At 54.6% G+C, this 24,368-nt stretch overlaps 13 protein-coding genes across 13 annotated transcripts; 4 read left to right on the forward strand and 9 right to left on the reverse strand.

The window, feature by feature from the left end:
* Window positions 1-40: 40 nt before the first annotated feature.
* Window positions 41-2,542, reverse strand: V1518DRAFT_371134 (putative phosphatase regulatory subunit-domain-containing protein; the record flags this gene model as incomplete). The annotated part of the gene is made up of 1 exon (XM_066901345.1): window positions 41-2,542. The coding sequence occupies one exon, from the start codon at window positions 2,540-2,542 to the stop codon at window positions 41-43; it is 2,502 nt and encodes an 833-aa protein (XP_066761472.1).
* Window positions 2,543-2,801: 259 nt separating this feature from the next.
* Window positions 2,802-5,741, reverse strand: V1518DRAFT_412489 (WD40-repeat-containing domain protein). Its single transcript, XM_066903105.1, has 2 exons — window positions 5,458-5,741; window positions 2,802-5,405 (listed from the first exon to the last, which is right to left on the reverse strand). The coding sequence occupies exons 1-2, from the start codon at window positions 5,718-5,720 to the stop codon at window positions 2,831-2,833; spliced, it is 2,838 nt and encodes a 945-aa protein (XP_066761473.1). The 5' UTR covers window positions 5,721-5,741; the 3' UTR covers window positions 2,802-2,830.
* Window positions 5,742-5,870: 129 nt separating this feature from the next.
* V1518DRAFT_412493 (SH3 domain-containing protein) lies at window positions 5,871-7,080 on the reverse strand. Its single transcript, XM_066903106.1, has 3 exons — window positions 6,917-7,080; window positions 6,186-6,864; window positions 5,871-6,135 (listed from the first exon to the last, which is right to left on the reverse strand). The coding sequence occupies exons 1-3, from the start codon at window positions 6,968-6,970 to the stop codon at window positions 6,089-6,091; spliced, it is 780 nt and encodes a 259-aa protein (XP_066761474.1). The 5' UTR covers window positions 6,971-7,080; the 3' UTR covers window positions 5,871-6,088.
* Window positions 7,081-7,169: 89 nt separating this feature from the next.
* On the forward strand, window positions 7,170-9,613 carry V1518DRAFT_412494 (kinase-like domain-containing protein). The gene is made up of 2 exons (XM_066903107.1): window positions 7,170-7,575; window positions 7,626-9,613. Exons 1-2 carry the CDS (start codon window positions 7,353-7,355, stop codon window positions 9,470-9,472), a joined length of 2,070 nt encoding a protein of 689 aa, XP_066761475.1. The 5' UTR covers window positions 7,170-7,352; the 3' UTR covers window positions 9,473-9,613.
* Window positions 9,483-10,436, reverse strand: V1518DRAFT_412496 (membrane-associating domain-containing protein). Its single transcript, XM_066903108.1, has one exon. It carries the CDS (start codon window positions 10,324-10,326, stop codon window positions 9,796-9,798), a length of 531 nt encoding a protein of 176 aa, XP_066761476.1. The 5' UTR covers window positions 10,327-10,436; the 3' UTR covers window positions 9,483-9,795.
* Window positions 10,437-10,861: 425 nt separating this feature from the next.
* On the reverse strand, window positions 10,862-12,586 carry V1518DRAFT_174802 (uncharacterized protein). Its single transcript, XM_066900822.1, has one exon. The coding sequence runs from the start codon at window positions 12,479-12,481 to the stop codon at window positions 10,973-10,975; it is 1,509 nt and encodes a 502-aa protein (XP_066761477.1). The 5' UTR covers window positions 12,482-12,586; the 3' UTR covers window positions 10,862-10,972.
* A 52-nt stretch (window positions 12,587-12,638) lies between these two features.
* V1518DRAFT_412499 (uncharacterized protein) lies at window positions 12,639-14,614 on the forward strand. The gene is made up of 2 exons (XM_066903109.1): window positions 12,639-12,944; window positions 13,000-14,614. The coding sequence occupies exons 1-2, from the start codon at window positions 12,853-12,855 to the stop codon at window positions 14,285-14,287; spliced, it is 1,380 nt and encodes a 459-aa protein (XP_066761478.1). The 5' UTR covers window positions 12,639-12,852; the 3' UTR covers window positions 14,288-14,614.
* Window positions 14,615-16,013: 1,399 nt separating this feature from the next.
* Window positions 16,014-18,045, reverse strand: V1518DRAFT_425841 (uncharacterized protein; the record flags this gene model as incomplete). The annotated part of the gene is made up of 2 exons (XM_066905947.1): window positions 16,014-16,707; window positions 16,757-18,045. 2 exons carry the CDS (start codon window positions 18,043-18,045, stop codon window positions 16,014-16,016), a joined length of 1,983 nt encoding a protein of 660 aa, XP_066761479.1.
* A 571-nt stretch (window positions 18,046-18,616) lies between these two features.
* Window positions 18,617-19,239, reverse strand: V1518DRAFT_174853 (uncharacterized protein). The gene is made up of 2 exons (XM_066900823.1): window positions 18,695-19,239; window positions 18,617-18,635 (listed from the first exon to the last, which is right to left on the reverse strand). Exon 1 carries the CDS (start codon window positions 19,079-19,081, stop codon window positions 18,788-18,790), a length of 294 nt encoding a protein of 97 aa, XP_066761480.1. The 5' UTR covers window positions 19,082-19,239; the 3' UTR covers window positions 18,617-18,635; window positions 18,695-18,787.
* Window positions 19,144-20,266, forward strand: V1518DRAFT_412507 (Rab5-interacting protein-domain-containing protein). Its single transcript, XM_066903110.1, has 2 exons — window positions 19,144-19,676; window positions 19,745-20,266. The coding sequence occupies exons 1-2, from the start codon at window positions 19,608-19,610 to the stop codon at window positions 20,003-20,005; spliced, it is 330 nt and encodes a 109-aa protein (XP_066761481.1). The 5' UTR covers window positions 19,144-19,607; the 3' UTR covers window positions 20,006-20,266.
* Window positions 20,153-21,298, reverse strand: V1518DRAFT_412509 (cytidine deaminase-like protein). The gene is made up of 8 exons (XM_066903111.1): window positions 21,165-21,298; window positions 21,048-21,116; window positions 20,954-20,980; window positions 20,821-20,885; window positions 20,678-20,758; window positions 20,539-20,617; window positions 20,368-20,477; window positions 20,153-20,309 (listed from the first exon to the last, which is right to left on the reverse strand). The coding sequence occupies exons 2-8, from the start codon at window positions 21,094-21,096 to the stop codon at window positions 20,256-20,258; spliced, it is 465 nt and encodes a 154-aa protein (XP_066761482.1). The 5' UTR covers window positions 21,097-21,116; window positions 21,165-21,298; the 3' UTR covers window positions 20,153-20,255.
* V1518DRAFT_412514 (yeats family-domain-containing protein) lies at window positions 21,275-22,334 on the forward strand. Its single transcript, XM_066903112.1, has 4 exons — window positions 21,275-21,407; window positions 21,469-21,664; window positions 21,724-21,923; window positions 21,986-22,334. Exons 1-4 carry the CDS (start codon window positions 21,360-21,362, stop codon window positions 22,202-22,204), a joined length of 663 nt encoding a protein of 220 aa, XP_066761483.1. The 5' UTR covers window positions 21,275-21,359; the 3' UTR covers window positions 22,205-22,334.
* V1518DRAFT_391339 (P-loop containing nucleoside triphosphate hydrolase protein) lies at window positions 21,995-24,265 on the reverse strand. Its single transcript, XM_066901763.1, has 3 exons — window positions 23,954-24,265; window positions 23,738-23,895; window positions 21,995-23,684 (listed from the first exon to the last, which is right to left on the reverse strand). Exons 1-3 carry the CDS (start codon window positions 24,230-24,232, stop codon window positions 22,340-22,342), a joined length of 1,782 nt encoding a protein of 593 aa, XP_066761484.1. The 5' UTR covers window positions 24,233-24,265; the 3' UTR covers window positions 21,995-22,339.
* Window positions 24,266-24,368: the final 103 nt, after the last annotated feature.

Below are 24,368 nucleotides of genomic sequence, written 5' to 3' on the forward strand. Positions count from 1 at the left end.
AAACCTGTGCTCCTGTGTCCTCTCGTACAGCTCCCGCCCTTCACCTCGCAGCCATCACGGCAAACATTTCGCCCACGCCCTCCTCCCGAGGCGTCCCCGCCGTCAGCGTCGCGACGCCGCTGCTCGCCGAAGCTGAGCTCACGTCCGCGAGCACCGGCGAATCCATCGGAGACGGCATGTCGTCCGGCGACGGCGACGATGAGCGGCCTGCAAAGTAGAACTCCGGCGCCCGCCCCGGCCTTGTAGTTGCAACTGGAGTAGCAGCTGCTGGCAAGCTCTGCGGCGGCGTTTGTCCCACCAGCGGCGACCGCACCCGCTGTGGTCCCTGAAAGAAGCAATAGCTGTCCAGGAACGACTGGTAGCTCGTCGAATCCACCGGCGCCTTGCCGCCGCTCGAAGTGCTGCTCCCGTTATGCCGCGAGTCCCGCGCTTGCCGCAGCCATGCAAGCTGCTCGTTTACATGCTTCAAGTCCTCCGACGACGGGCCCGTCCGCGCTGACGATGTCGTGGTCGCCGTGGACGACGATGACGACGCCACTTCGTCCTCCCGATGCTCCCATGCAGCGTTAATGCTGCTGAATCCGCTACTGTTGCTGCCGCCGCCGCGGTTCACCGCACTCAGTGATGCCTGGAAATCGTACCGAGACGTGAACGGTCGTCCGCTCGGCGCAACAATCTCTGTGGGCGTCGACGGCCGCGACGTCTTGATCTTGGAGTACAGCGACGTGTCCGACATTGAAGTCATCATCGCGCTGCCGCCATCTCCGTCGAACAGATAATCCCGCGATTCCGCCCGCGTCGGACGCGGCGCCTTCATGCTCGCTGCCGCCCGCGACAGCATCGCCATCAGCGGCGCCCCTTCCACGTCAGAGTCCGACAGTCTCCGCTCTGCGCTCGCCATGTTAAACGCGTATCTACCGTTTGACGCTGATGTGCCCATATCGACTCCTCTCTTGCGGCTCTTGCGCCGGAATATCACCTCGTAGTTCTGGTTATTGTTATTGTCCCAGTATTCTTCACCGTTAACGTTATATCGCACACAGAAAAACAGCGTCTTCTGCTCCAGCTTCGAAAAGTCCTGCAGCTTGATCGCAAACGAGAAACGATCGTACCCTGCCGGCGGCTTGCGTCGTCCCGCTTCGTCGCAGAAATCCGCGCCAACTTCAGACACCGTCTTCCAGTAATCTACAGTAAACTTCGCCGCAACCCACTTCATAAACGCGAGGTTCTTCACCGCAACATGCCCAATCAGCGACCGCTGGTCAGCAGACAAAAACACGCGCTCCACGTATACCGGTCCGCACATGCTCGGTTTGCTTGGGAAGTTTGGCAACGAGATCTCCCAGTGGTACAACGAGAACGGGCTCGGACTACGCTCCGGCACAATCTCTGCACCTGCGCTCGCGGGGTCAGATCCGCCATTGCCGTCCACCCCGGCGCCTGATTTTGGCATCCACGAAAAGTACCCATCTTGGTCATCGCGCTCCTCTTCCGCCGGTGATGGTTGGTTCGACACCGCAATCGGTCGCTCCGCTTGCAAAAAGTGTCGTACGTGTTCCAGCTCATGGGCGAAATGTACATTCTTCGGGTATGTCGGCGTCGACGGTACCGACGACGGTCGCCGCGACTTGAGCGACGGCTTCACCAGCTCTCCTGACTTTTTGCGCACCATCCGCGGCGGGTGCTCGTCGTCATCGGTTGTGTCCTCGACCGCGGAAGACGACGCCGTAGTTGTGCTAGAACGCACGTCGAATGTTGGCGGCGGAGACACCGACCCCGCCGCCGTAGTGCGGTACATCCTCTGCGCGGGCGAGTTCGGCGCCGACGCTGTTGCTTGCCTGCTCGGCGAGATTTGCCGCCGCGATGTGGGTATCTTCCGCACCGCCTCGTGTAGCTCTGCAAGGTTCATAATTCGCCGAGACGAGTGTCCAGCGGATACAACCGTTGCAGTATCGTCGTCAGTGTCGCCGACATCCGCCGTCGTCGCGTCGTCATCGTCATCGTCTTCCTCGTTGTCGGTTGACGTCGTCGAACCCGAGTTCGTCGACGAGTTGTCGTCGTCATCGTTGTCCGCGTCTGACGACGACTCAATGTGTCGTGCTGACGGTCGCGCGCGCGTGTGCGCCATCGGAGCTCCAGGCTCGGTGGCGACCACCGCAGCGGTGGTGACCGGTGCAGACGCGTCCGCCGCCGCAAAGGCCGCGTTTGCGGACGCGACCGTCGACACCTGGAACATGAGCTGGTTCTGCTCTGTGTAGTAGAACGGCCGCGGCGCAGGGGCCCCGCGCCGCTGTTTATGCAAGAACGCAGCAGAGCGGGGCACCGCTGCTGCGGCGGCCGCGGCGCCGTTCGCAGAGAGGGTGCCAGCGAGGGAGCCGGGCCCGTTGAGATATAGCACCGTAGAGGAAGGCGCTGCTCCATGGAGAGAAGGGGGGAGGAGTGTGTCGGCCGGGGGTGGCGAGAGCGGGGCCGCCGACGACGCGGGCAGGAGGTGGCTGCCGACGGACGCGATCGGCGACGAAGCCGGCGGCGTGTAGGGCATTTCTGGCGGCGGGGATACAAACCCAGGAACCGGCACAACCTGACACGACCGGCGCGGCACGGCAGAGGCGCGGGGGACGACGGTTGGGGGGGAGTGCCGTTGGGGATCGTAAGGCAGAGGAAGAAGAAGAGGAGAAGAACGGCGGATCCAGGCAAAAGGCGCTTAGAGCTAAAGGCGGCGGCGCACCGCCACGGGGATAGGGCTCGCCGCACACGCCGCGACGCCTCCTGAGTCGCGCACCGCCACCCCGCCCGCTCGACACGCGCGACACGATCACTATTCACACTACTACAAGGTTGAGAAAACTCGCTTCCGCACGGTCTCCTCCCCTCCGCCGCCCTCCATGTACTCCCGCGCGTGCTCCTCTTCGTGCGCGCGGCGCACATACTTCAGCCCCGCCACGTTGTGCGCAAGCTCCTCCTGCGCGCGCCGCAGCGCGCCCCGTAGCCCGGTCCGCACCCTCGCAAGCACCGCTCTGCTCGCACCCGTCGCAACCAGCTGTCGGTAATGCGCGCGCAGCAGCACCGATACAACGCGGCACCCCAGCGCCACATTCCAACCCCGTGTCGCCCACATCTCCACAAAGCTGAGCAGGATCTGTACGTGCTCGAACCGCAGCAGTAGCAGCGCGTCCTCAAGCTCCGCTGCCGCAGTGCGTTCAACCACGTTCAGCACGTACCGTTCAGCGCTGATGTTGTCCTGCACCGAAAAGACAATGTTCCGCGCTGGTGTAGCGGTCTGTGGGTTCTTCTTCAGTGCGGCAGCGTGCTCCGTTATCAGCGCGATATCGTCGCGTCCAAGTTCAAGCGCCTCGGTGATGCGCTCACCTGCAATCACCGTCTCCGCCGTCTGACGTCCAACACCAGCCGCAGCCTCATCCTCATCGCCCTCGATATCCTTGTGACCATCGCCCGCATCCAAAGAGCTCACAAGCTGGCTCTCGTACAGCGATTCCATTTCCTTCTCGCGTTCCTCCTCCAAAAACATCTCCTCCTCCGTCTGCTGCCAAATCCTCACGCTTTTGTCGTGCGAAGAAGTAACCACAAATTGGCCCGACGACGCAATCGCAAGCGCCCACACTTCAGACTTGTGTCCATCGAGCCGCTGGATGTTTTCGAACTTGTCGCCGTCCCAGTACTTCACCGCGCCGTCCTTGCCCGCAGAAAAGAAACAATGACTCCCTGGCACGAAGCGCACCGCCATAACGCTATCTTCGTGCGCAAAGATCGAGCGATGACAGTCGCCAAAGTCGAGACCCCAGATCTTGATGTTCTTGTCCGCCGAACACGTCACAAGCAGCTTCGAGTCGTCCGAAATATCCATCCCAAGCACAGGCAGCTTGTGTCCGTACAAACTCAGGAAGAACTTCAACGTGTCGTAGAAAAACACCTTCACTGTGCTATCCAACAGCGAAGCGGCCACGTACTTGCCGTCCCGAGACACGCTTACCGCCAGCACGTCGTCGGTAAGCTGCAGCCGTCGACGCTCCTTCAAACTCATCCGTCCTACTGTCCGAGTCGTGCCGGGAATCACATCCTGTACGACCTTGAACTCGAAAAATCGCAGAGTTTTGTCCGCGCTCGCAGTCACTAGTGTCTTTCCGTCCGGCGTCACCGCAAGCGACCACACCGCGCCCTCGTGCGCATCAACTCGCTCAATCAGCGACGCGCTCGCAACGTCAAACATTTCAATCTCACCAGACTTTGTTCCGACAACAACGATACTGTCGCCTGGCAAAAACGTCATGCACAGAGCGTAGCCGCACTCAAATGTGCGAATGCAATTTGTTGTCTTTTCGTTCCATATTTTCACGCTTCCGTTCGATGCCGAGGCGACCATTCTGTCGTCCGAACTAATCGCCACGGCACGCACGTCCGTGCGGTGACCGGGTAGATTGAGCGAATACTGCTGGCTGTATTCTGGCACATCGGCGTTCTTGCTTTTCTTATGTCCTGATTCCTGCGCGCTTATGGTGTACGCCTCGACGCAATTTGATGTAAGCGATGCGACCACATGAATGCTGTCCTTCCCTGGAGTCAGCGCCCAATCGACACTCCGCACCCGCGCAGACGTCCGTACCACGACATGGCGCACGTAGACTTCGCTCACATCATCCGCCGCATCTGCGTCCTTCGTCTTGTCTTCATCCTCATCATCTTGAACGCCCTTCGCGGCCAACTTCTCCCTCCGTCGCTTCTGCTTTCGCGCCACAGACTTACGCACCTCCTTCTCTGTCCGGATCCGCCAAATCTCGACCGCCTTATCGGTCCCATGTACCGCAAAATACGGCGCACTAGGATGAAGCCTAATCGTCACGGCGCGGCTCTTGCTCTGGCGCAGCAACGTGCCCTGCGGCCGCATGCGCTTGCCGTCGGGGTTGGCCACGTCGACCTTCCACACTTTGATTTCGGACTCGCCACCCGCGGTCATCAGTACCAAGCCAGGCCACTCCACAGACGAATTCACTGCAAGCGCCCAGCATTCACCCTTGTGTGCGATGTGCGTCTCAACGCAGTGCTGTGTTGAGAGGTCCCAAAGCTTGATATACCCGTCTTTGGACACGCTCACTAGCCACTGATTCGCCTCAGCTTCCGCATCCTTCATAACATCGTCTTCACTCCCGGTCACAACTACAGGAAGAAACTCAAGCCCCGTGATCTCGTCCTTGTGGCTGCGCAGTCTGAACTTGCCGGTTTCTGAAATCAGATCCCAGATCAGGATATTCGAGTCACGCGAACCGCTTGCGAGGATCGTGCCTGACTCGTCGAATTTGAGAGCAGATATGGCAGACCGATGTCCGCTGAAGCGCACGAGTACCGTCTCGGTCTTTGCGTCCCACACGCGTATCGAGCCGTCTGAGTAGCTGGTCTTGTTAGTACACGTACAAATATTGCACGCAGAGTAGCAGCACCTACCCAACAGCAAAAACGTCTTCTCCATAGTTCGCGATACACGTAACCTCAGTCGTAATCTCGAGCTCATTCCACTTTGCTAGCCGTTCACCCGTCTTGAGGTCCCACACAAGCACGCTTTCAAGAGCGCCGGTGACGACCTTTCCCGCGGACTTTGTTGTCGACCCAGTCGCATCCGCGACAGGCGGCAGCGACAGAACATTGCTGTTTGCAGCAATAATTCCAAACGAGGCGTCCGGCTCAAACCGTAAGTACGACTTAACCATCTTGCTGTGGTCGCTCGTCTGTTGCCTGGAAGATGTCGAAGCAGAAGCTCATGAATTTTTTGCTGGGAGCTTCCCCTGCACAACCGCACAGCTGAGCTACATTTGCGCCACAACGCAACGCCGAACCGCGCGCCTTGCAAATCTGCGTACAGCACTTACACAGGCAGCATATGCCTTCTCTGTATTACGTATGAACTTGCTATTAACAACGCACTGTACAAAGCAACCCAGGTAAGGAAAACCCAACGCAGAATCAAAACAATGAAAAGGAATGACGATGAAGCAAAAATAAACTATTCCGGAACGCACGACGACCGCAAAGCTCTACCGTTGTATATTATTAAGCGTGTAGAAACACAAAATGGTACTCAAAAAATGGAGTTGACGATGTTGGAACCGATAGTTGCGCCGGCGCCTGCGTGGTGTTAGTATATTGACGTAGACACAATGGTAACACAAACATACCAAAAATAGCAGCATTGCCGAGCTTCTTGCCGAATTTCTTGCCCTGCTTCTCGAACTGCGACTCCTCGTGCGGTTGACTCGCCTGTGCAGGTGCAGCCTGCTGTTGAGCCGGGGGATAGTACGGCTGCGGGGTGGGCGAGGCCTGGTACATCTGCTGGGGCGGCGGCTGGTACTGCTGCGGTGCGGGCTGGTACTGCTGTGCGGGCGGAATGTACTGCTGCGGCTGTGGCTGTGGAGGCATGTACTGCTGTGCGGGTGGTCCTGCTGTGGGGATCGGGGAGTTCGTGTACGCGCGGGGTGCGGTCTCGATGACACGTACGTAGCATGAAGGGAAGATGCCCTCGCGCCCCGTGCCACGGTCGCGGCCGCGCCACCAGTCCGGGTTGATCTTCTCAAGGACGATGATCTGCGCGCCGCGATAGAGTGGCAGGTCGGAAGAGTCAGTCGGGTTATAGTCATATATCGCTTCACCGATTTCGAGCTGCTGCGGTTCGTACGCAGTCTTCTCGGGGTCGACGCGCGCAGCGGGCGCGGCGTTCGGAGCGGCGCCAGTGACGATGTCGGACCCTCGGTAGTCAACTATCGGCATTCCAGGGGCGTATGACTGCGGGAGGACTTTGGCGAAGTGCGCAAGCACGCTGTCGGTGATGACGCCGGAGGACTTGAGGAACTCGAGCTCCTGAAGCAGTTAGCGATGCCTTGGCAGGGAGTTTCTGTCATAGAGCACTCACATTTCGGATTGTCGTGAGGGAACGGTTGACCACCGCGGGATTGAGATCTGCCATAACTTGCAGTGAGGAAAGAAAAGGGGCGGCGGCGGACTGCTAGAGATATATATGGGGAGCGCGACGGATGGCGAATCGCTCCCTGGTGACGCGGCTGTGGCGTCACGTGCATGGCTGTGCGCGCGGCGGTGCGCGGTGGCGGTGCGGCCGATCGTAGAAGTCGGACTTCGTTCGCGCCAAAACTCCACTTCACTGCGCGCATCGTCATCTTACCACCGCTCTCCCCGCATCCCCGCCTCGCCGCCCTCTGCATAGTTAAGGGAGTACATGCACTCCTCTGCTTGCTTGCGACGGCCGCTCGACTTAATCTTCTTCTTATTCACCGGCCGCACTCCTCCGTTTCGACGCTTCCCTCTCCACCACCCAAACAATCCCTCGTGGAATGCCGTCCTCGCAGCCGTCTGCCGCGGCACAGGGCGCCACGTCGACCGTCAGCCCACCGCCTGCACGCACTGCTGATGGCGCTGCCGCCACGACGGTCGCGTCTGCGCCCGGCGGCGGCAGCAAGCTGACCCCCACGTCATCGCAGGGCAGCAGCGGCGGGCGGATTGGCCGATACCAGATCATCAAGACGCTCGGCGAGGGCTCGTTCGGCAAGGTCAAATGTGAGTTTCTGGTTTGCTAAGTTGTGTGGAGGTGAGATGCTAATGAGCAGTGGCGTATCACATGGCGACACACCAGCGCGTGGCGCTCAAAATCATCAACCGCAAGACGCTCGCTAAGTCTGACATGCAGGGCCGTGTCGAGCGCGAGATCTCATATCTGCGGCTACTGCGACACCCGCACATCATCAAGCTGTACGACGTGATTAAGAACAAGGACGAGATCATCATGGTGATTGAATTTGCCGGCAATGAGCTGTTCGACTACATCGTGCAGCGGGGTAAGATGCCAGAGGACGAAGCCCGCCGGTTTTTCCAGCAAATCATCGGCGCGGTGGAATATTGTCATCGCCACAAAATCGTACATCGAGACCTGAAGCCGGAGAATTTACTGCTGGACGAGAAACTGAACGTGAAGATTGCGGATTTCGGGTTGTCGAACATCATGACGGACGGCAACTTCCTTAAGACGAGTTGCGGTTCGCCGAACTACGCTGCACCGGAGGTTATCTCTGGCAAGCTCTATGCGGGACCAGAGGTCGACGTGTGGTCGTGCGGCGTGATTTTGTACGTGATGCTCTGCGGTCGGCTGCCGTTCGACGACGAATTCATCCCGACGCTATTCAAGAAGATCAACGGCGGTGTGTACACACTTCCCGCATACCTCTCTCCCGGCGCGAAGCACCTGCTGCAACGGATGCTCGTCGTGAATCCGATGAACCGGATCACCGTGCGCGAGATCATGCAGGATAAGTGGTTCAAAGTCAACCTGCCGCACTACCTACTTCCACCGGAGGAGAAAGAGAGCAAGGAGATCGACGAAACCGTCGTGGGTGCGCTGGGCCGCACGATGGGCTACGACAAGGAAGAAGTTTATGATGCGCTGAAAAGCAAGAATGAGGGCAGCGAGATTCGCGACGCGTACGAGTTGATGCGGGAAAACAAACTAATGGAGAAAGACGACGAGCACAAGGATGCATTCATGTCGTCGAGTCCGCCGTCGTGGAGCAGTGACGGGCTGCGGTCACAGCAGGGCTCGGTGCATCGCAAAGGCAACGAGCAGACGTTGATATTCGACAGCCACCACCTCTCGAACGCACTCAACGCGGTCGACTTGTCTACGCCGAGCACGACCATCGCGGTGCTACCTACCTCCTTGCCAACGTACCACAAGGCCAACATGATGGCGGCGTACCCCGGCATGGCCGCAGAGCTCGAGAAACTCGCCCGTGCATCGGTATCGTCAAACCGGCGGTCCAAGACGCGATGGCACTTTGGCATCCGCAGTCGCTCGTACCCGCTGGACGTCATGGGCGAGATCTACCGGGCGCTGAAGGGGCTGGGCGCGGAGTGGGCCAAGCCGACGGAAGAAGAGCCGTGGACAATCCTGGTGCGGTGGAAGTACCTGCCGCGGGGTCACGATGGGGACGAGCCGCTCTACGGCGAGCAGGGCAAGCTCATGAAGATGCAAATCCAGCTGTACCAGCTCGAGCAGAACAATTACCTGGTGGATTTCAAATTCGACGGGTGGTGGAACGAGGGCGACGAGCACACGATGGCGAAGGAGAAGATGCTGCGGCGGCGGCGGAGCAGCACGAACGTGAGTCGTAGCACGAGCGTGATCTCGATGAACGCGGGAAATGTGCACAACATGGGCGTGCTGAGCGGCCTGACGAGCACGCCAGCGCAGCATCTCGAGTCGACAAAAATCAGCAGCAGCAAAAGCGAGCCACAACGTCCGCCGCTTGGAAAAGCCGGCACCGACGCAGAGAGCGGAAAACCGTTAAAGTCGAACAGCGGGATGGAGAAGCTGGACGAAGAGACGCTGTCGACGTACCCGTTCCTGCACATGGCGACGCGGCTGATCATGGAGCTTGCAGTAAACAGCCAAGCGGCATAGGACATGTATACCGGACATGTATAGAAATGGTTACACATACAGTAGTTATGCAGTTGCAGGATGAATACACAAGGGACAAATAAGATCACCGCGATGTAGCATACAAGGACCGGAATCCATATTATATTAGATACAATAACATGTTTTGGAAAAATCAAAACCAGATATAACACCATAAACTATCCCAGAACAATTATTACTTCCGCCGGTGAAGAACTTGAAATTGACATCCATGACTTCGCCGCTTGTGGATATCCGAACACACATCTTTTGTTTGCTGTTTTGTAGTACCACTTGTCGTTACGACTTGTGGAGCGAGCGATTTAGACCTGCGTCATGTGGGGCGCGGAGACACTGGAGGCGGGCGCGGGCGCGGGCGACATGCGCGAGGGGATGGTGCCCCAGCCGCCACGGAAGCCCGCGGCGACGGAGAAGATCGTCGACGCGAGCGCGGCGAGGAAGGCAAAGTACATGAACACAGTGTCTGCCTGCGCCTGTCTGCAGCGATCCTTGGAGCCCTCGGCGACTGAGTTGGCGTCAAGGTAGGCGGTGTTGGTACAGGCGTGGACGCGGATGGCGACCGCGAGGGCCGTGGCCGCAGCAAAGGAGAAGACGGTGGTGAGGAAGTCGATGGCGGCCAGAATGATGGGGAAGGCAAGGCCCGAGATGAAGAGGGCGAGCGCGCCGTAGATGCAGGCGAAAAGCAGACCCCAGACAGAGGCGAACATCATGAAGTTGACCTGCGACTTAGCGTTCTCCTGGCCGGCGATGAGGGAACCGGTGAGGCCGAGGCAGATCGCGAGAAAAACGAACATGGTCGCGCGCAGGCACGCGGTGGTGACGAAGAAGGCCATTGCGAAGAATTGAAGCTGAGCGGAACAGAGCGGCGAACAGTAGAGAGCTGGCGACGGGGAACAACGGTGATAAGAGCGGGAGCGACGCTTATATACCCGGGGCGTGTTGTCAGCCCAGACCACCAATTAGGCCGAATGCGCTGTCGAACGTTCGCGGGCAGCCGCTTTGGGCGCGCCGCACGCCCTAGCCCTGGATGACGTCGCGCCGCGCCGGACAATTCCCGCCGCTGCCGAACGGCGCCGCGGACGGGTCCTCGGCTTCCCGCTGCAGCCGTGTTGTGTTGTTGTTATCGTCGTGCTACGAGCCTGTGCTCGCGATAGCCCGCCGCCGGGGCTGGCTGCCTGGAGGCAGGTCGCCTGCGCGGGCGCCTGCAAGAGTCGCCGTCGCAGGGCCAAGCGGCGTCCGCTGGCTGCTGAACTGGTGATCCTCGTCCGCCGCATCGCCATCGTCGGCGCCCCGGGGCCGATCCCCACGCGGCGCCGCAGTGAACCAGCGTTCTGCCCACAGACCCGATCTGTCCACAACGCCGTCACCGGCGCCGTCTCGTGCCCGATCGGCGCGTGCTGTCGTCATTCGATCATATCCCTGTCCCCCAGTAGTATACAGTCATCACAATCACGCCCTCGTCCTCGCTCTCGTACCACACTAACTGATGATCCGCCGCGAGCCGTACCGCGCGCGCATCCACCCCTCCAGCCGAAACAGCGTCTTCTCGACCCCTGGCACACTGCTCCCCACCCACCACGGCACACCGCGCTCCCTGCGCACCATCGCGCCGGTCCCCCGCCCGCCGTGCGCGCACTGCGCCCGCGCAGTACGCGCCTGCCAGCCCACGTAGCACACGCCCATCCCGATCGCCACGGCCGCCACCAGGAGCACAACGGCGATCGTGTACAGCTGGGACATCTCCTCTGCGGGCACGGCGAGGGCGGTTATGTCAGTCACGTCGGTGTCGTCATTGTCGGCTGCGGCGTGAGCGCCTTCGCTAACACTCTGCGCTGTCACATCACTGTCGCTCATTGGGTGCTCTGCGATCTCCGCCGGCGGCGCTGTCGGCTCCCTCGGCGTCCGCGCACTCTGCTTGGCTCCCTCTTTGTTCTCGTCCGCCGTCACGTCAGAGATTATCCTCTCCGCGCCGGGCTCTCTCAAACCCGCTCCGCCCAGCACCTGCCGTATCATATACTGCTGTTTCACCAGCGCCTTCACGAGCACGTCCATCACGGACACCCGGGACGCTGCTCCGCGTCGGCGCGGACTGTTCTTGTCGTGCGTCAGGCCGATCTGCATATCTGCAACGACCTCGCGCCACGACTCTGTAATGCCGTGCAGCTCGTCCGGCGTCAGCCACGGCACAAGCGTCTCGAACCCGCTCGTGCGCTTGAGTTCCTCGAACTTGCTGCGTATGTCGTTGTGGCTCGGCACGGAGGTCAGAACTTCATCCATACTCTCCTCGTTCCATAACGTCTCGCCCGATCCGTCATCGTCCTCGTCCTCATCTTCGTCTTCCTTGCTGTACTCGTCTGATAACCGCCGTACGTTCGGCTCAGAGTCCGAGTCACGTCGAACCGATGCTGGAGCTAGCGCCTGCTGGCCTTGCTGCTGTTGTTGCTGCTCCTCAGCATGTGCGACCAAATCGTCCAGCTCGCGCTCAAGCATCTCAACCTGTTCCTCGCACGCACGCGCCCGCTCTTCAAGCGCCGCGTTGCTCCGTGATAAACTCAGCACCTCGCCTTGCAACTCCTTGCTCCGCCCCTGCGCTGTCTCCAGCTGCGCGGTGAGCGTGATCTTTGCATTTGCAAGCTCCCGATTGCTCTCGTCGCGGCTTCGCACGGCGTCCTGTGCCCGCGAGAGCTGCAACTTGACCTCTTCTGTAGCCACGCGCTCCGCGAGATATCGGTGTCGCCACCGCTCGGCATTTGTGCCCCGCAACGCTGCGTCCTGTTCAAGTTCGTCAATCTGCTTGACGAGATCATCATTGGTGGTCGTGAGGTATTCGTTTGCGGCGGTAAGTTCGGCATGCTCTCGTCGTAGGCGTGCGAGTTCCGCGTGAGTTACTGCGAGATCGTGTTCTAAGCGAGTGGCATGCAACGCGGAGTCGTCAGCTGCAGCAGACACAGTGCTGGTATTTGACAGCCCGGGTATCTGCGGATCCATTGTTGCTCGTAGGCCGTAGGCGTGTGTAGCAAGTAGACGACGACGACGCGGCGACGGCGACGCGCGACGCGGTGTTTGAGCGCGTGCGGCTCAAGCGGGACGATGTTGGCGTGGCAACAAGGAGAGTGCGGTCCCGGCGCGGACGCGTAAACAACGCGGCGCAAGCGCACGTCACTCCGCCAGCTTGCGGCTTCTATTTCCGTTCTTCAGCCGCCCTACCCCGGTGACATCCTGGTCCTCTGCGACTCTGTTTCCCTTTCTTGTGCCACTTTTTCTCTCTGTTGTTGCTCTCTACTCCATCTCTGGCTCCTCCAACCTCATGACCGTCTGAGAGCTCGGCTCTGCTGGCCCCGGTCTGCTCCTTCTCCACCATGCGCCTGCCCGGCCCCGCAATATTTTCTCAGGATGCGTCCGTGCCGCAATCCTCCCAGCCGCAGATCAGCGGCACTCCTATCACTGCAGCGTATGCGCATCCCAGTATGATGCGCAGCATGAAGCAAACTAACGCATTCAAGCAGCAGTACCAGTCCTTTCACGACTTCGGTCGCCACCTTCACTGCTGCTGTTGTGGCCGCCGCTGACGACCATAATCACAACTATGCGGCTGCAGCGTCTACGACCTCATCGTCATCGTCGTGGTACAAATTCCCGCTACTCGCATCCACAATCACCGGCTCCATGCGTCGTCGCGCTGCGGCGGAGGACACGAAGAACTTATTACTCCAACAACGTCTTATGGCGAACGACATCGACTTCCATGAACCGCAACTAACATCGTTTTCCGAGCTACTCGAGATCCCTATCGACTCTGCTAATCACGGCGGCCCAGATAGTCCGGATGTATCGAGTCCTGGAGATGGGCAAGTGGATTTTATCATCGGGGCGCTCGACTTTGTTGACGATTACTTCGCGCCTGTGCCAGGTACAGCGCCGCTGCGGCAAGTCGACTCTGGCTGTGTCGTCGACAGTGCAAGCACAACTGCCGCTGCTGGCAAACTCATCTGCCAAGTCTGCAGATCGACCAGCGTCGGCACCTCGCTTCTCCAAGAATGCCCATGCTGCCACTCACGCCTGTGTCCAGACTGCTTCGGGCAATCTGTGCTCGCGTTCAAGTTCCCACGGCGCGACAAAGTAACGGGACGTCCCGTCACACCAGATCCGTCGTCAGCGGATAACACCCGGATTAAGGAACTGTGCCAGCGGTGCATGAAGAAATGTGCTGGCTCTAAGAAACGGTCGTGGTGCCGATTAATCGAGGAAGATAATATGCGACAGGAGAGCAGTCACTACGACAGTCCCACTACGATCTCTCAACAGCAGCAGCTTCCGCGTGCCAACACCGGCAGCCAACGACAACCACCAAGCCCGCGCAAGACCTCGTACTCTCGCAACTTCTCACACCGCCGGAATCTTACACACTCCTCGCTGTCAGCGATCAACACCGCAAACCTCGCCGCCGCAGCGTCATGGAACCACAAGCTCATGACACTGTTTTACAATCTCACTTCGTTCAGCTGGAGAACCATCGTCTCGCCGTTTAAGTTTACTACTGTGTACATCTTGCGGCGACCGAGCAAGGGTCGTCCGAGAATTAACGATGATGAGCAGCGGAGAAACAGGAGGCGGATTAATCATATGCGCGGGATACAGCAGCAAAATACGAAAATTCGTGCAGTCGAACAAGAAGATCACGACGACGACGATGACGACGAGGACGACGCGCAGGGGGACATGCAGTTGCAGCAAGTCGTTGCTTTGCGACTTGGCCAGTACAGCGACACCGCACTACGCACAATCCTCTGCTAATCCGTTCCTTCTTGTTTGTTTATCTGTTTAGACATATCAAAATCATCTATCAGCAAGTCCATTTTGCTCACTCATCTTTCTCATTACTGCAGCATTCATGATTTCTTCTTTGTTTTGAGTTATTGCATTAGCCACGGTCATTAAATTGGAGCTACAGGTGTGTGTTGTGTGATTTTGGTACATACATAATGTTGGTTCTCGTAGTCGCATCATGTTTTGTTTAGTTGTTTCTCGCGCTTTCTGCATGACATAAGCAAAAGCCAATTAATTATCGGTGAGTGGAGTGATTGAGTATATACACGAATGTAAATAGGTTTATCAAAGTGATCCTGATGTTACAGGACAACGCTAGTGAGGAGATCGCATTTGTCGTTCGAGGTGCGACGTGGCCACCCTGCATCAGTAGCACCGATCTGCAAATAGCGTGAGAATCATTCTTGCAATCTCAGCTCCTCATCATTCCCTGCTTGGTTTTGTGGCTCGAAGTGCAGCGCCCTTGGTTTACACGGGCACGGGTCGCATGAACATCCATTGAACATTTCCACCTGGCCGCATCTGTGCGACTACAGGAATGGCTAATCAAAACACCTACCCTGAACGATAGCCTCTAGAGGGTCAATTTGATATTCTTACACACTAGCGTGTCCAGCGCTGCACAGTGAAGTGTGCTAACGTCCGCGTGTCAGGAAAGAAGGAGCTATTGCCGGCGTGCTTGCGGAATGAAGGGTGAGCACCTCTCAAGACTCGTCTAGAATTGTGCGGGTTTGCTCCCTTGTGCCAGCCCAAATCTATACGCCATCTCTCTACTGCTACTATAGTATACTCTCCGCCGTAATTCTTGCAGCTGAATACTTCGCTGCACTCAAGTCTGACACATAGTCGTGCTCACCCGCGTCCACCTCGTCGTCGCCGCCCTTTGGTTTCCGACCGTCGCTAACATTGAGTATCGTCTGAAAATCAATCCGCTTCGCTGCCCGCTTGGCGGCCTGGATTACATGATCTGCACGTCGGTAATAAATTTACAGGACCCTTGTGCACTGCGATGTGCTGGCTGGATTGGATGAGCGCTAAGCCGGGAGTCCTGTCTGGGCGCGCTTCCCATCCCAGCATCTAGAGTCCGGAGCTGCGACCCGCACCTTCTGGACCCCGCACAGCATTCATCCTGCCACTCTGCTCATCTGCGGCGGCGCCCTCGTATACTTTACTGGCTTTTCCCGCGTTCGTCAGCCCTGCGTGGCGGTCTCCGCATCTGCTATACACTCGTTGATTCACTGTCAAAGCAAAATGATATGATGCTCCGGACATTTTGTTATTTCTCCAGCAGTTGTACTTCAAATCTATAGGACGTATTTTTGAGGCGTTGTGCACTGAGTCCAGTCACTGTGAATATATGCCGTCGAACGGGTGGACTGACGCAAGAATTAACAGCGTTGCAACGACTGCAACAAGTCTCTACAGCCACGCCAACAGGTTCCAGATATGACTTCAAAGATATAACGACGGATCAGAGCAACTTACTGACCCTTATCGCACAGTACTTGTTTCTGAGAGGTAGATAATTCACTTGTAGATTTGTTATACGAAATACCAAAAGCTGTTACATTATGCAATAATTCCAAGATAATTTGTAACGCCAAAAAAATCATACGTACTCAATGCTCTAATACACACACAAGCCGAGCTAATGAAAATGCAAATCAAGCTTGGTAGATGTAGAAATTAATGATCACTCAGAATTCTGCAACCCTTTTGCCAAAATTGTTTCAAACTGCAGATTTTGTTTGGATGCCCATTCGCGGAGTAGCGATACTGAAAACGCAGCCGTTTCGCGGATAGTAGAGTTCATCTGAATTGGTAAAGTAAACGAGTCTTCGCACGGCCGAAGTCCTGGTCCCTGGTGCGAACCACCGAAAATAACCGGTCCTGCTAAGTTCGGAGTCACACCAAGATGTCCTCTCGTCCGCCTGCTCCAGGTCTCGCCGAATTGCTCAATCACTGAATCCAAAGTCAGATACTTGGAACCGCGCTGGAAGTCGATAGCTGCTGATTCGACGTTTTTTGAAAACTTTAGAAGCTGATCTCCAATTTCATTCGAAGTGTTATTGACCTGCAATACTCCATTCGAATTGCTTCCCGGCGTGCTAGTTTCAGGAGATTCACTAGCCCGCGTGGCGATGGATTGTTGTTGTTGTTGCTGCTGTAATGACTTGACACTAAGTTGCTGAAATCCAGCCATTCGTAGATAGATGATGGATCGAATGTAATAACTCATCCCAATAATCGGATTCGCTTTTGCTTGCTCCAGCAGGTTAATAACGTGCCGAACGAATGGTACCAGTGTCTGCCAGTTCTTATCCGATGGAACGCGCCCTCGTATGCTTGCTGTTTTATCGTCGTAATCAAATGCAACCACATAAGCACTAGAAATGGTTAGAAATTATTGAAGGATAAATACAGTCGAAAACTCACAGTAAAGCGTCCGTGGCATATAGAGCCGCTAATACCATATCTCCATTTTCCTTTTGGCGATCGGACTCGTGCTTTCGGCTCGTTGCAAGAGATATCCAGCGCTGAGACTTTCGCTCAAGAAGCTGAATTGCAGTTCTATCGGCACCAGACAAACCAGCTCCAGCTGAGGCCTTGTTGGTTGAAACAACACGCGATGTTGACGCAGATTTCTTGTTGTTATCTTGCAGGTCTGGAGTCGCGTTGCCGTGCTCATCCAACTCGACTCTCCGTCGTTTGTTGTTATATTCAGCAAGAGAACTTTTCTTTGTGCCCGGAGTTCCTGGGGAAGCGGATACAGTAGAAACTCGCAGAGATTGTGATGATGGCGGAGGCGTGCTTCTTGACTTGTCCGCTGGAAAGTCTGCGACCTGTGAGACTTTCTCCTGTTTTGAAGGCTCCTTCGAGGAAGTTTTTCTAGTTGACAACCTGCTGATTGATGTGTCTAATGACGAGCTAGCGTCAGTCCTCGATAGGGGCTGGCCTTCCTCCTTTCTATGCGCGGCAGCCAATTCCGAAGCCAACGAAGAATCATTGCTAAGCTTCAAGACCTTGAGTGGTGTGTCTGATGAAGAATTCAAATCGGCCCGCGACAGTGACTTTTCTCCTTTGACTTGTGTATCCGATGAGATATCTGAACGTGACGATGGCCAATCTACCTTCCCCTTCGTGATCTGCGATACCTTGGCCTCCCTGTCTGATGAAACATTTGGTTGACCTTTATCCTTGCTCGATGCCGCCGGCGCAGACTCACCACTTCTTGTCTGTTTTATTGATCTGTCTGACGAAGGGGGCTCGGCTCTTAATAGTGGCTGTGATTCTTCTCCTCTCGAAGCCGTGGTTACAGCTTCGGGTGCTGATCTTGGAACCTTGAGCTTTCGACTCTCTGGTGCCATATTTTCCTCATCGTGATCTCTCTTCTTTACAACCCGTGGCTGCTGTGTTGTAGAGTCCGAAGTGGATTCTAGCTTGCCATACTTCGATGGAATTCGTAATATCACCACTTTTCGCGCAGGTTCAGCCCGTCGAACGTCTTCCAACTTGAACTTTCCGTTTAGCAATAAATCGCTGCTTTTCTGAAGATTCTCTGATGAAGTGTCGTGACTCTTTGACGGAGATAGAGATTCAGAGTCAAAAATCGGCGGAAGCGTTGGGCTTAGCATATTAGATGGAAGCTTCAAATCGGTTTTGGCGTCACTTCCTGATAAACCAGATAATTCTGTAAATATCAATGGTAGTGTCGGGCTAAGCATGATCGGAAGCGGAGACAAGTGGCGATGGTAGTTGCCGTCCGTGTCCGTATCCGCAGCTCGATGCTCGTGCCGGAGTCTGCTAGATTCAGAGTTACGGTTCTTGTGTCGTACTTGCGTACTTCCATTGCTCCCGTCGTCTTGAGCATCGCGAGACTGGATGCTAGGGTCGCGGGAAATATGGCCACCAATTGTCTTCGACTTGACGTGACCGTCGTCATGGGTTCGATCCGACGCACGTTCAAGCGTTCTTCCTCGCTTCTCCTCCGAGGCATAGCCGGAATCTGAATCGTCTTTTTTGTGATTGGCTCTCTCTGATATACTCGTATCTCTCCTGCCGGTGTCGCGGGAACGGTCAACACGGCCGTATTCTCCAAAATTCCTGTCACGCTCGGAGCTGTGATGGCTGCTTTTACTTAGATCTGCCGTCCCTTGCGGTGACCGTCTTCGGCTTTGACTCATAGGATCATTGATAACTTTGCCGCAGTATTCTGCAGCAGCTGGCTTGAATGCAATATTGTTTGCCGAAGGCGCCGTGCAATGCTAGTCTCAACCAATGACTGTAATGTGGCAGCGAAAGCGATATACGAAACCTAAGCTTTCTGAATTTTAGCATTGTACGATACTCAAGCTATGAATCCATCTGGCTTACCGGTAGGCGCAAGAATAATCAAGCGGGCTTGTGAATTCGAAGCGTTCAAGGCTCGCTACTCGAGTCTGAACTTCACTGGATCAATTGACAAAATTATAACCTGGTATTGGAATCGAAGCAAAAAAGACTCTTTTGTCTGGCCGTGTGTAACGATAGGTGTGAATAAAAGATGTATCCGCAGTAATAAAAAGCGAGGGCTGCGACCTCAGCAACTAGGCATAGGTCGGCGACCTGAAACCACAAGCAGGCGACTGCTAAAGTCGACAGTACTACTGGCAGTCCGAGCAACCGCTTGTGTCCTTCTAGAGTATGCGCCGTACTCCTCTGGGTACGACTGTACTGGTATGGTGGTGATCTAGGAAAGACTACTGTGATGGAGAGTCTCATCAAGTCCCATCGCGTTTGAGGCCGCTCACGTGCTAACTAAGCAAGCAAGCGCAAGCGATTTGAGCTGCCAGCCGATTTACTGCGTACTTTAGTTAGAGATCCTCTATACTTCAAGTTGATTTTACTTGTAAGCGCGTTGTTTTGTCATCGCGCATGCGATGGCGCTCAGTAGCTGTCGCGCTTACCGATTGACTCCGCAAGGAGAAGGACGCTAAAATGTTTTGTCGATCAGGGCCCAGTACAACCGAGAACACACCAGGGTATATATAGAGTAGCTCCTAAAGTCCTACGAAGTAACAAAACCTTTCCAGATAGCTATGTATAGCCAAGATCACCATATATTGGCTCCGGCACACTGCCTTCCCGTGGACTTGACTGCTGGGTCCAATCTTCAGAGCTCCACCGGGCCGCCAAAGTTTGGCTTCGTTCCCAACAGCCGCGCTTCGACATCCGCACAGCTTGCAGATCGATCACGCCCCGTTCCATCCACCACAAATCGCTCGCACATCACAGACATACACGTACAATGGACGATAACGCACGGAAAGCAGCGACCACGCCTCTTTCATCAGAGAGCGTAACCGCGAACACAAAGGTAGGGTTCATGGTGCATCTCTTCTAAACGCACACTGTTTGCTAATCTCGATGTTCTTGTGATCGCAGGCCGTGTACTATATCCGAAGTGTTACGTCAACAGTTTTTGGAATTGCGGCTGGAATTCTTGGATTGGAATCGTATGTTGGATTTCTGTTCTATTTCGCCGGAACTACAACTGTGAGCCTGCTCATCTTTCTGCTACTGGCTAAGGGACGGCCATCAGAATACTTTACCTCCGCAAATTACGTATGGACAGGCAACGCGATGACGGGACTTTCAAGTTTCGTGCTGACTTGGACGCTTTTCTATGGCTTAATTGATGCTTAAATCTGTATGATACTACATTGGCGATCAGCGAGTCAGTCGGGCACAGCAAACGTGTCATCTATCGTGAGCGTGCTTTTATCGTTACCTGTAAAATATGTTTAGTTACTTAACCGTTTGGCATCTATCAAACCCGGGAATGAGTTGATCCAGTTATGCATCGTACTTTATTGTGTATACCATAAATCATCTCTATTCTACATTTGCAGCGCCAAAAAAGTCATCTACACTAAGGACAAATGCTGAATCGAATTTACTCCTCAACCTCAAACTCCTCTGGGTGAGCCTGGTGCCACTCGTGAGGTTTCTAAATCCCACGTCAGTAAATTTGTGGATGATATAATTGCTGACAGGCAAACACTGACCTCCTTGATGAATTTCTGCATCAAGTCGTAGCACTTCTCAGATTCCATGTTGATAAGATCAATACCCTTGGATATCAGCAACTCTTCACCACCCTGAACCGTCTTGTTTTCTATAGCACACAATAGTAAGTTTACAATCCTGTAGAGGCCCTACAACTAAACACAACGTACCGCCCATGACCACTCGGCCGATTCCGTAGAGAATGCATGCGCCGCTGCACATGTAGCAAGACGCAAGAGTCGAGTACATCTTAACACAGATATTTGCGTCAGCAATGTGCCATGTAGCGTGCGCATTTGGCGGACTTACAGTCGCAGTCTTATAGACCTTCGCGTCAACTCGGCCCGCGTTTATCAAGGCAGATGTCTCAGCGTGAAGAATTGGGTTGCTCTATAAAAATTAAATTAGTTCAACGCTTTACCTACACCAATACCAATAAATTCACGGTCGACCTTCTGGATACGCTCGTTGTGTCCTCGGCCAAGGAGCACGCCCTCCGCGGACACCAAAGCAGCGCCTGTAGTAGTCCTGTCAGCTAACTCAATCCCTGTTCTGACGAACGAAAATAAAGCAATAGGCACTTACCAATGGGAATACCGCCTTCCTCATAACCTTCACCGCCAGTGTTACTATATCATTGGACTGAAATTGCACACCAAACTGCAAGGGATATATATACTCTTAACGGCCTCCTCGTAGGCAATTTGCATGCCGTATTCGTCGTTCATGGTGGATAATTAATAAAGCTCTGAGCATTGCTTAGTAAAAGTTCTTCAGTTTCCGCCTAAAGTTGTACCTAAAAAGATCGTAGACGGAGTGCTCGAGCTAGTGTGGATATCTTATCGGCTGGTCGAGCGGCGAACTGATTGAAGTACAGCAGTCTATATCCCGAGTCGACCTTGAATCCGGGTAACTGCTGTCCACGAGCCTCATCGTCATCGCCTCTTCAGTGACTGATGGAACACCGTGACTGAACACCCCCTCTCTGCTAATGTCGCACAACTTCAGCAAGACTTCTGGCAGCTCAAAGCGGCTCAAGGTAGGCTGAGGATGCTTAAACGGCGTGCAAGCCATCATGATGCTTATAGCTAGCGATCTAGAACCTGCAGATATGCCAGCCATTCATATACGGAAACATCGCCGTGCCACTTGGTGAAAACCGAGGACCGGACGTACCTATCGACCATACGCATTCCTGGACAGTTTTCTTGCGCGGTTTGAACGGCGAGGATTTGTCCAGTTTCATTAAACGAGTTGTATTCAAGTTGCACGACACATACGCCAATTCAACGAGATGTACGTGTTGGGTTTGATTTACTAGTGAGCGGACGCATCGCCGAACTAACGATTAATAGCAATTGAGGAACCCCCATTTGAAGTTACAGAGACAGGATGGGGTGAGTTTGAGATTTCGATTCGAGTGTACTTCGTTCCCGAAGCAAGCGAGAAGAACGTTGTAATGTATCATCACCTGAAGTTGCACCCTTACGGTCCCAAAGCCGAGCAGGAGAAGGCGGAAGGAGCGTCTGTTACAAGTTTACAGTATGACGAGTTTGTAAGTTCACTTTCTGCTACTTATTATATTAATGGCATGCGCTAACATCTGTTCTACGACAGGTCTTCAACGAGCCGACGGAAGCAATATTTGAAGTTCTCACTCAAAATCCTGGCGCTGCTCTGCCAAGGCAAAAGAGCGCACGAGTCCCATTTAGCATTCAATCAGAGAACGAAGAACTAGACAGGCTTTCTGCGGCTGTCAACATAGTGAACGAGAATATTATGAAGCAAACCGAGCGGATCAAGCAACTCGAGGCGGAAAAGGGCACCGTGAATTAAAATATTTTCGCAATCCATGCGGACACTGCCCCTGTAAATTAGGAATCTTTGTTCGGGTGATAAATACTCTTGGCCGGCGTTCTATTTCACATTATGTACAACAGGAAAATATATATTCTTCTCTCGCGAATAAGTTTAGGTAGTCTTGCGAGCCCTAAAACTCCGCAGCGGATCTGCTCGCTTAGGCTTTGCTCGTGCCTTGTGAATGGCGCGAGCCTTTCGAATTCTGTTCTGCTGCGGCTTGCGTGCTCCGATGAATCCCAAGTTCTGAACTATGCTTCGTCTTCCCGTCTCTGGTAGCAAATAATCAGGCACGTGTTTCAAATGGTGTTGAACCCGAACGATATGCGATTCGCGATCATGCCGCAGGTCATCTAGTTCGTCTGGATTTGCTTCGAAATGCTTCTTCAGCTTATCACTTGCCATAATTTCCTGCTTCAGCTCCTTTGTGCGAGCCTCGCGGATGGCAGTCTTCGTCACAGCTCGGAACGCATCGTCCATTCGATAACGGAATGCATCAACCTGCTTCATGTCGAACACATAAGGCTTTAACTCCTCGGTGCTACTTCGCTTCTTCAAATCCCGCTGAATACGCGCCAGCACCTTCTCATCACGCTTCGCGCTCAGTAGCGTAGCGACCTTGTGTGTATTCCATTGATCGCGAGGGACAACAAAAGATAGTGCCATACCCGACTGCCCAGCGCGTCCCGTTCGTCCAATTCGATGGGTATACGCCTTTGATGAGGTTGGTAAATCAAAATTCAGCACACAGGAAACGTCTTGAAAGTCAATGCCCCGCGAAACGCCGTATTCGCGATCACCTCTTCTTCGCCGCTTCCCTGGCTTAGACGCCTCTCTAGAAGACTTCTCGGTACTCTCTTCGGTTTCCTCAGCTGGCGCGACTTGATCTGCCTCGTCCGTAGCAATGATCAAGCTGTAAATGTTCTTGTTGAACTGATCCACGACGTGAAGCCTCGAGTTAACCGGCAAGTCTGAGTTCAATACGCAAGCGCGGATGCCAAATTGTTCGAGAAAGAGCTTCAATCTGTAGCAGCGATCGATGTCGTTCACAAAAATAATTGTCTTACCCTTGATCAAGTTCAGCTTGAAAATGACATAAGCTAGTAAAAATTTATCAAACTCGGAGCACGTAACCATGTACTGACTGATCTTTCCAGAATCAGGACCGTTTTCCTCGTCTTCGTGCAACGTCAGAACGGCCGGATTTCGACAGAACAAGCCCTTGAGCTCATTCACATCAGCAGTAAGCGTGGCACTCATTAAGAATATTTGTAACGTCCTTGGCAGATGTGACTGTACGGCGGTCAAATCTGCCTGGTAGCCGTAAGACATGACGAGATCTGCTTCATCGATAACTAGTTGCGTGACAAGTTTAGTCGACAGCGTCGATGCGTTGATATGCGACAAAATCCGCGACGGAGTCCCGACGACAATATCCGGTGTGTCAGCCAACAACGACCTACAATAATCAGTTAGTATTGAATGAACAACCAAGTGGAAATACTGACGCACCTGTGCACCTGGTCAGAGGTGTTCTGTGCCAGGTTCACGCATCTGATAAGTTTGCCACAAAAAGCCGTAAGCTTGACGACTAGCTTCACGCACTGCTCTGCAAGTTCTCTGGTCGGCACAAAGATTAAAGCTCGAACGGCTTTCTCTGCCGGTTTGTTCTGCGCTTCGCATCAGTATTTTGCCGTCTGTTCACAAAGTCGGCTTCTTCGAACATACCTCCTTCAGCTTCAGTATATGCTCCAAAATTGGAATTATATATGCCGCAGTTTTTCCGGATCCAGTTTTTGCTCGAGCCAAAATATCTTTGCCCTCCATTGCGAGAGGAATAGCCTTGGCTTGTACTAGTGTTGGACGTACATACTGCTGGCGGATGATGGCCTGCAGCAGCCGCTGATCCAGGCCAAAGGACTCAAAAGTAATCCCATCTTCAAGTAATGATGCCTCGATTTCGCCCTCAAGCGCGTTTTCTCCCGAGCGCTTTCTTTTTTGACCCATAGTGCCGCGGTTGCGATGTTCGCTAAGCGATGGGAGGACAGAACATTTTTTTCAACAAGTCCCAAGAGCTCGAGCAAAATGCGGAGCATACGCTGGGACCAAGGCAGCCGGGTAATACTAACCTTATCTGCCACTC

The sequence above is a fragment of the Limtongia smithiae genome (assembly GCF_038497785.1).
Source record: "Limtongia smithiae strain NRRL Y-17922 unplaced genomic scaffold V1518scaffold_2, whole genome shotgun sequence".
Lineage (NCBI taxonomy): Eukaryota > Fungi > Ascomycota > Lipomycetes > Lipomycetales > Lipomycetaceae > Limtongia > Limtongia smithiae.

Excerpts from the sequence above, each read along its gene's own strand:
- V1518DRAFT_412499 (XM_066903109.1), top strand. The coding sequence starts at position 12,853 with ATGCGCCTGCCCGGCCCCGCAATATTTTCTCAGGATGCGTCCGTGCCG. Across the intron at positions 12,945-12,999 it reads GGCACTCCTATCACTGCAGC|CAGTACCAGTCCTTTCACGA; the intron begins GTATGCGCATCC and ends GCATTCAAGCAG.
- V1518DRAFT_412493 (XM_066903106.1), bottom strand. The coding sequence starts at position 6,970 with ATGGCAGATCTCAATCCCGCGGTGGTCAACCGTTCCCTCACGACAATC. Across the intron at positions 6,865-6,916 it reads CCCTCACGACAATCCGAAAT|GAGCTCGAGTTCCTCAAGTC; the intron begins GTGAGTGCTCTA and ends TAACTGCTTCAG. Across the intron at positions 6,136-6,185 it reads CGGCAATGCTGCTATTTTTG|GCGCCGGCGCAACTATCGGT; the intron begins GTATGTTTGTGT and ends AACACCACGCAG.
- V1518DRAFT_412507 (XM_066903110.1), top strand. The coding sequence starts at position 19,608 with ATGGACGATAACGCACGGAAAGCAGCGACCACGCCTCTTTCATCAGAG. Across the intron at positions 19,677-19,744 it reads GCGTAACCGCGAACACAAAG|GCCGTGTACTATATCCGAAG; the intron begins GTAGGGTTCATG and ends TTGTGATCGCAG.
- V1518DRAFT_412494 (XM_066903107.1), top strand. The coding sequence starts at position 7,353 with ATGCCGTCCTCGCAGCCGTCTGCCGCGGCACAGGGCGCCACGTCGACC. Across the intron at positions 7,576-7,625 it reads CTCGTTCGGCAAGGTCAAAT|TGGCGTATCACATGGCGACA; the intron begins GTGAGTTTCTGG and ends GCTAATGAGCAG.
- V1518DRAFT_412509 (XM_066903111.1), bottom strand. The coding sequence starts at position 21,096 with ATGAACGACGAATACGGCATGCAAATTGCCTACGAGGAGGCCGTTAAG. Across the intron at positions 20,618-20,677 it reads AGGTCTATAAGACTGCGACT|ATGTACTCGACTCTTGCGTC; the intron begins GTAAGTCCGCCA and ends ATCTGTGTTAAG. Across the intron at positions 20,310-20,367 it reads TGCAGAAATTCATCAAGGAG|AAACCTCACGAGTGGCACCA; the intron begins GTCAGTGTTTGC and ends CGTGGGATTTAG.
- V1518DRAFT_174853 (XM_066900823.1), bottom strand. The coding sequence starts at position 19,081 with ATGAGACTCTCCATCACAGTAGTCTTTCCTAGATCACCACCATACCAG.
- V1518DRAFT_174802 (XM_066900822.1), bottom strand. The coding sequence starts at position 12,481 with ATGGATCCGCAGATACCCGGGCTGTCAAATACCAGCACTGTGTCTGCT.
- V1518DRAFT_412489 (XM_066903105.1), bottom strand. The coding sequence starts at position 5,720 with ATGGTTAAGTCGTACTTACGGTTTGAGCCGGACGCCTCGTTTGGAATT. Across the intron at positions 5,406-5,457 it reads GAAGACGTTTTTGCTGTTGG|CTACTCAGACGGCTCGATAC; the intron begins GTAGGTGCTGCT and ends TAACAAGACCAG.
- V1518DRAFT_412514 (XM_066903112.1), top strand. The coding sequence starts at position 21,360 with ATGTCGCACAACTTCAGCAAGACTTCTGGCAGCTCAAAGCGGCTCAAG. Across the intron at positions 21,408-21,468 it reads GCAGCTCAAAGCGGCTCAAG|AACCTGCAGATATGCCAGCC; the intron begins GTAGGCTGAGGA and ends CTAGCGATCTAG. Across the intron at positions 21,924-21,985 it reads GTTTACAGTATGACGAGTTT|GTCTTCAACGAGCCGACGGA; the intron begins GTAAGTTCACTT and ends GTTCTACGACAG.
- V1518DRAFT_412496 (XM_066903108.1), bottom strand. The coding sequence starts at position 10,326 with ATGGCCTTCTTCGTCACCACCGCGTGCCTGCGCGCGACCATGTTCGTT.
- V1518DRAFT_391339 (XM_066901763.1), bottom strand. The coding sequence starts at position 24,232 with ATGGGTCAAAAAAGAAAGCGCTCGGGAGAAAACGCGCTTGAGGGCGAA. Across the intron at positions 23,896-23,953 it reads ATATACTGAAGCTGAAGGAG|AACAAACCGGCAGAGAAAGC; the intron begins GTATGTTCGAAG and ends TGCGAAGCGCAG. Across the intron at positions 23,685-23,737 it reads ACCTCTGACCAGGTGCACAG|GTCGTTGTTGGCTGACACAC; the intron begins GTGCGTCAGTAT and ends TGATTATTGTAG.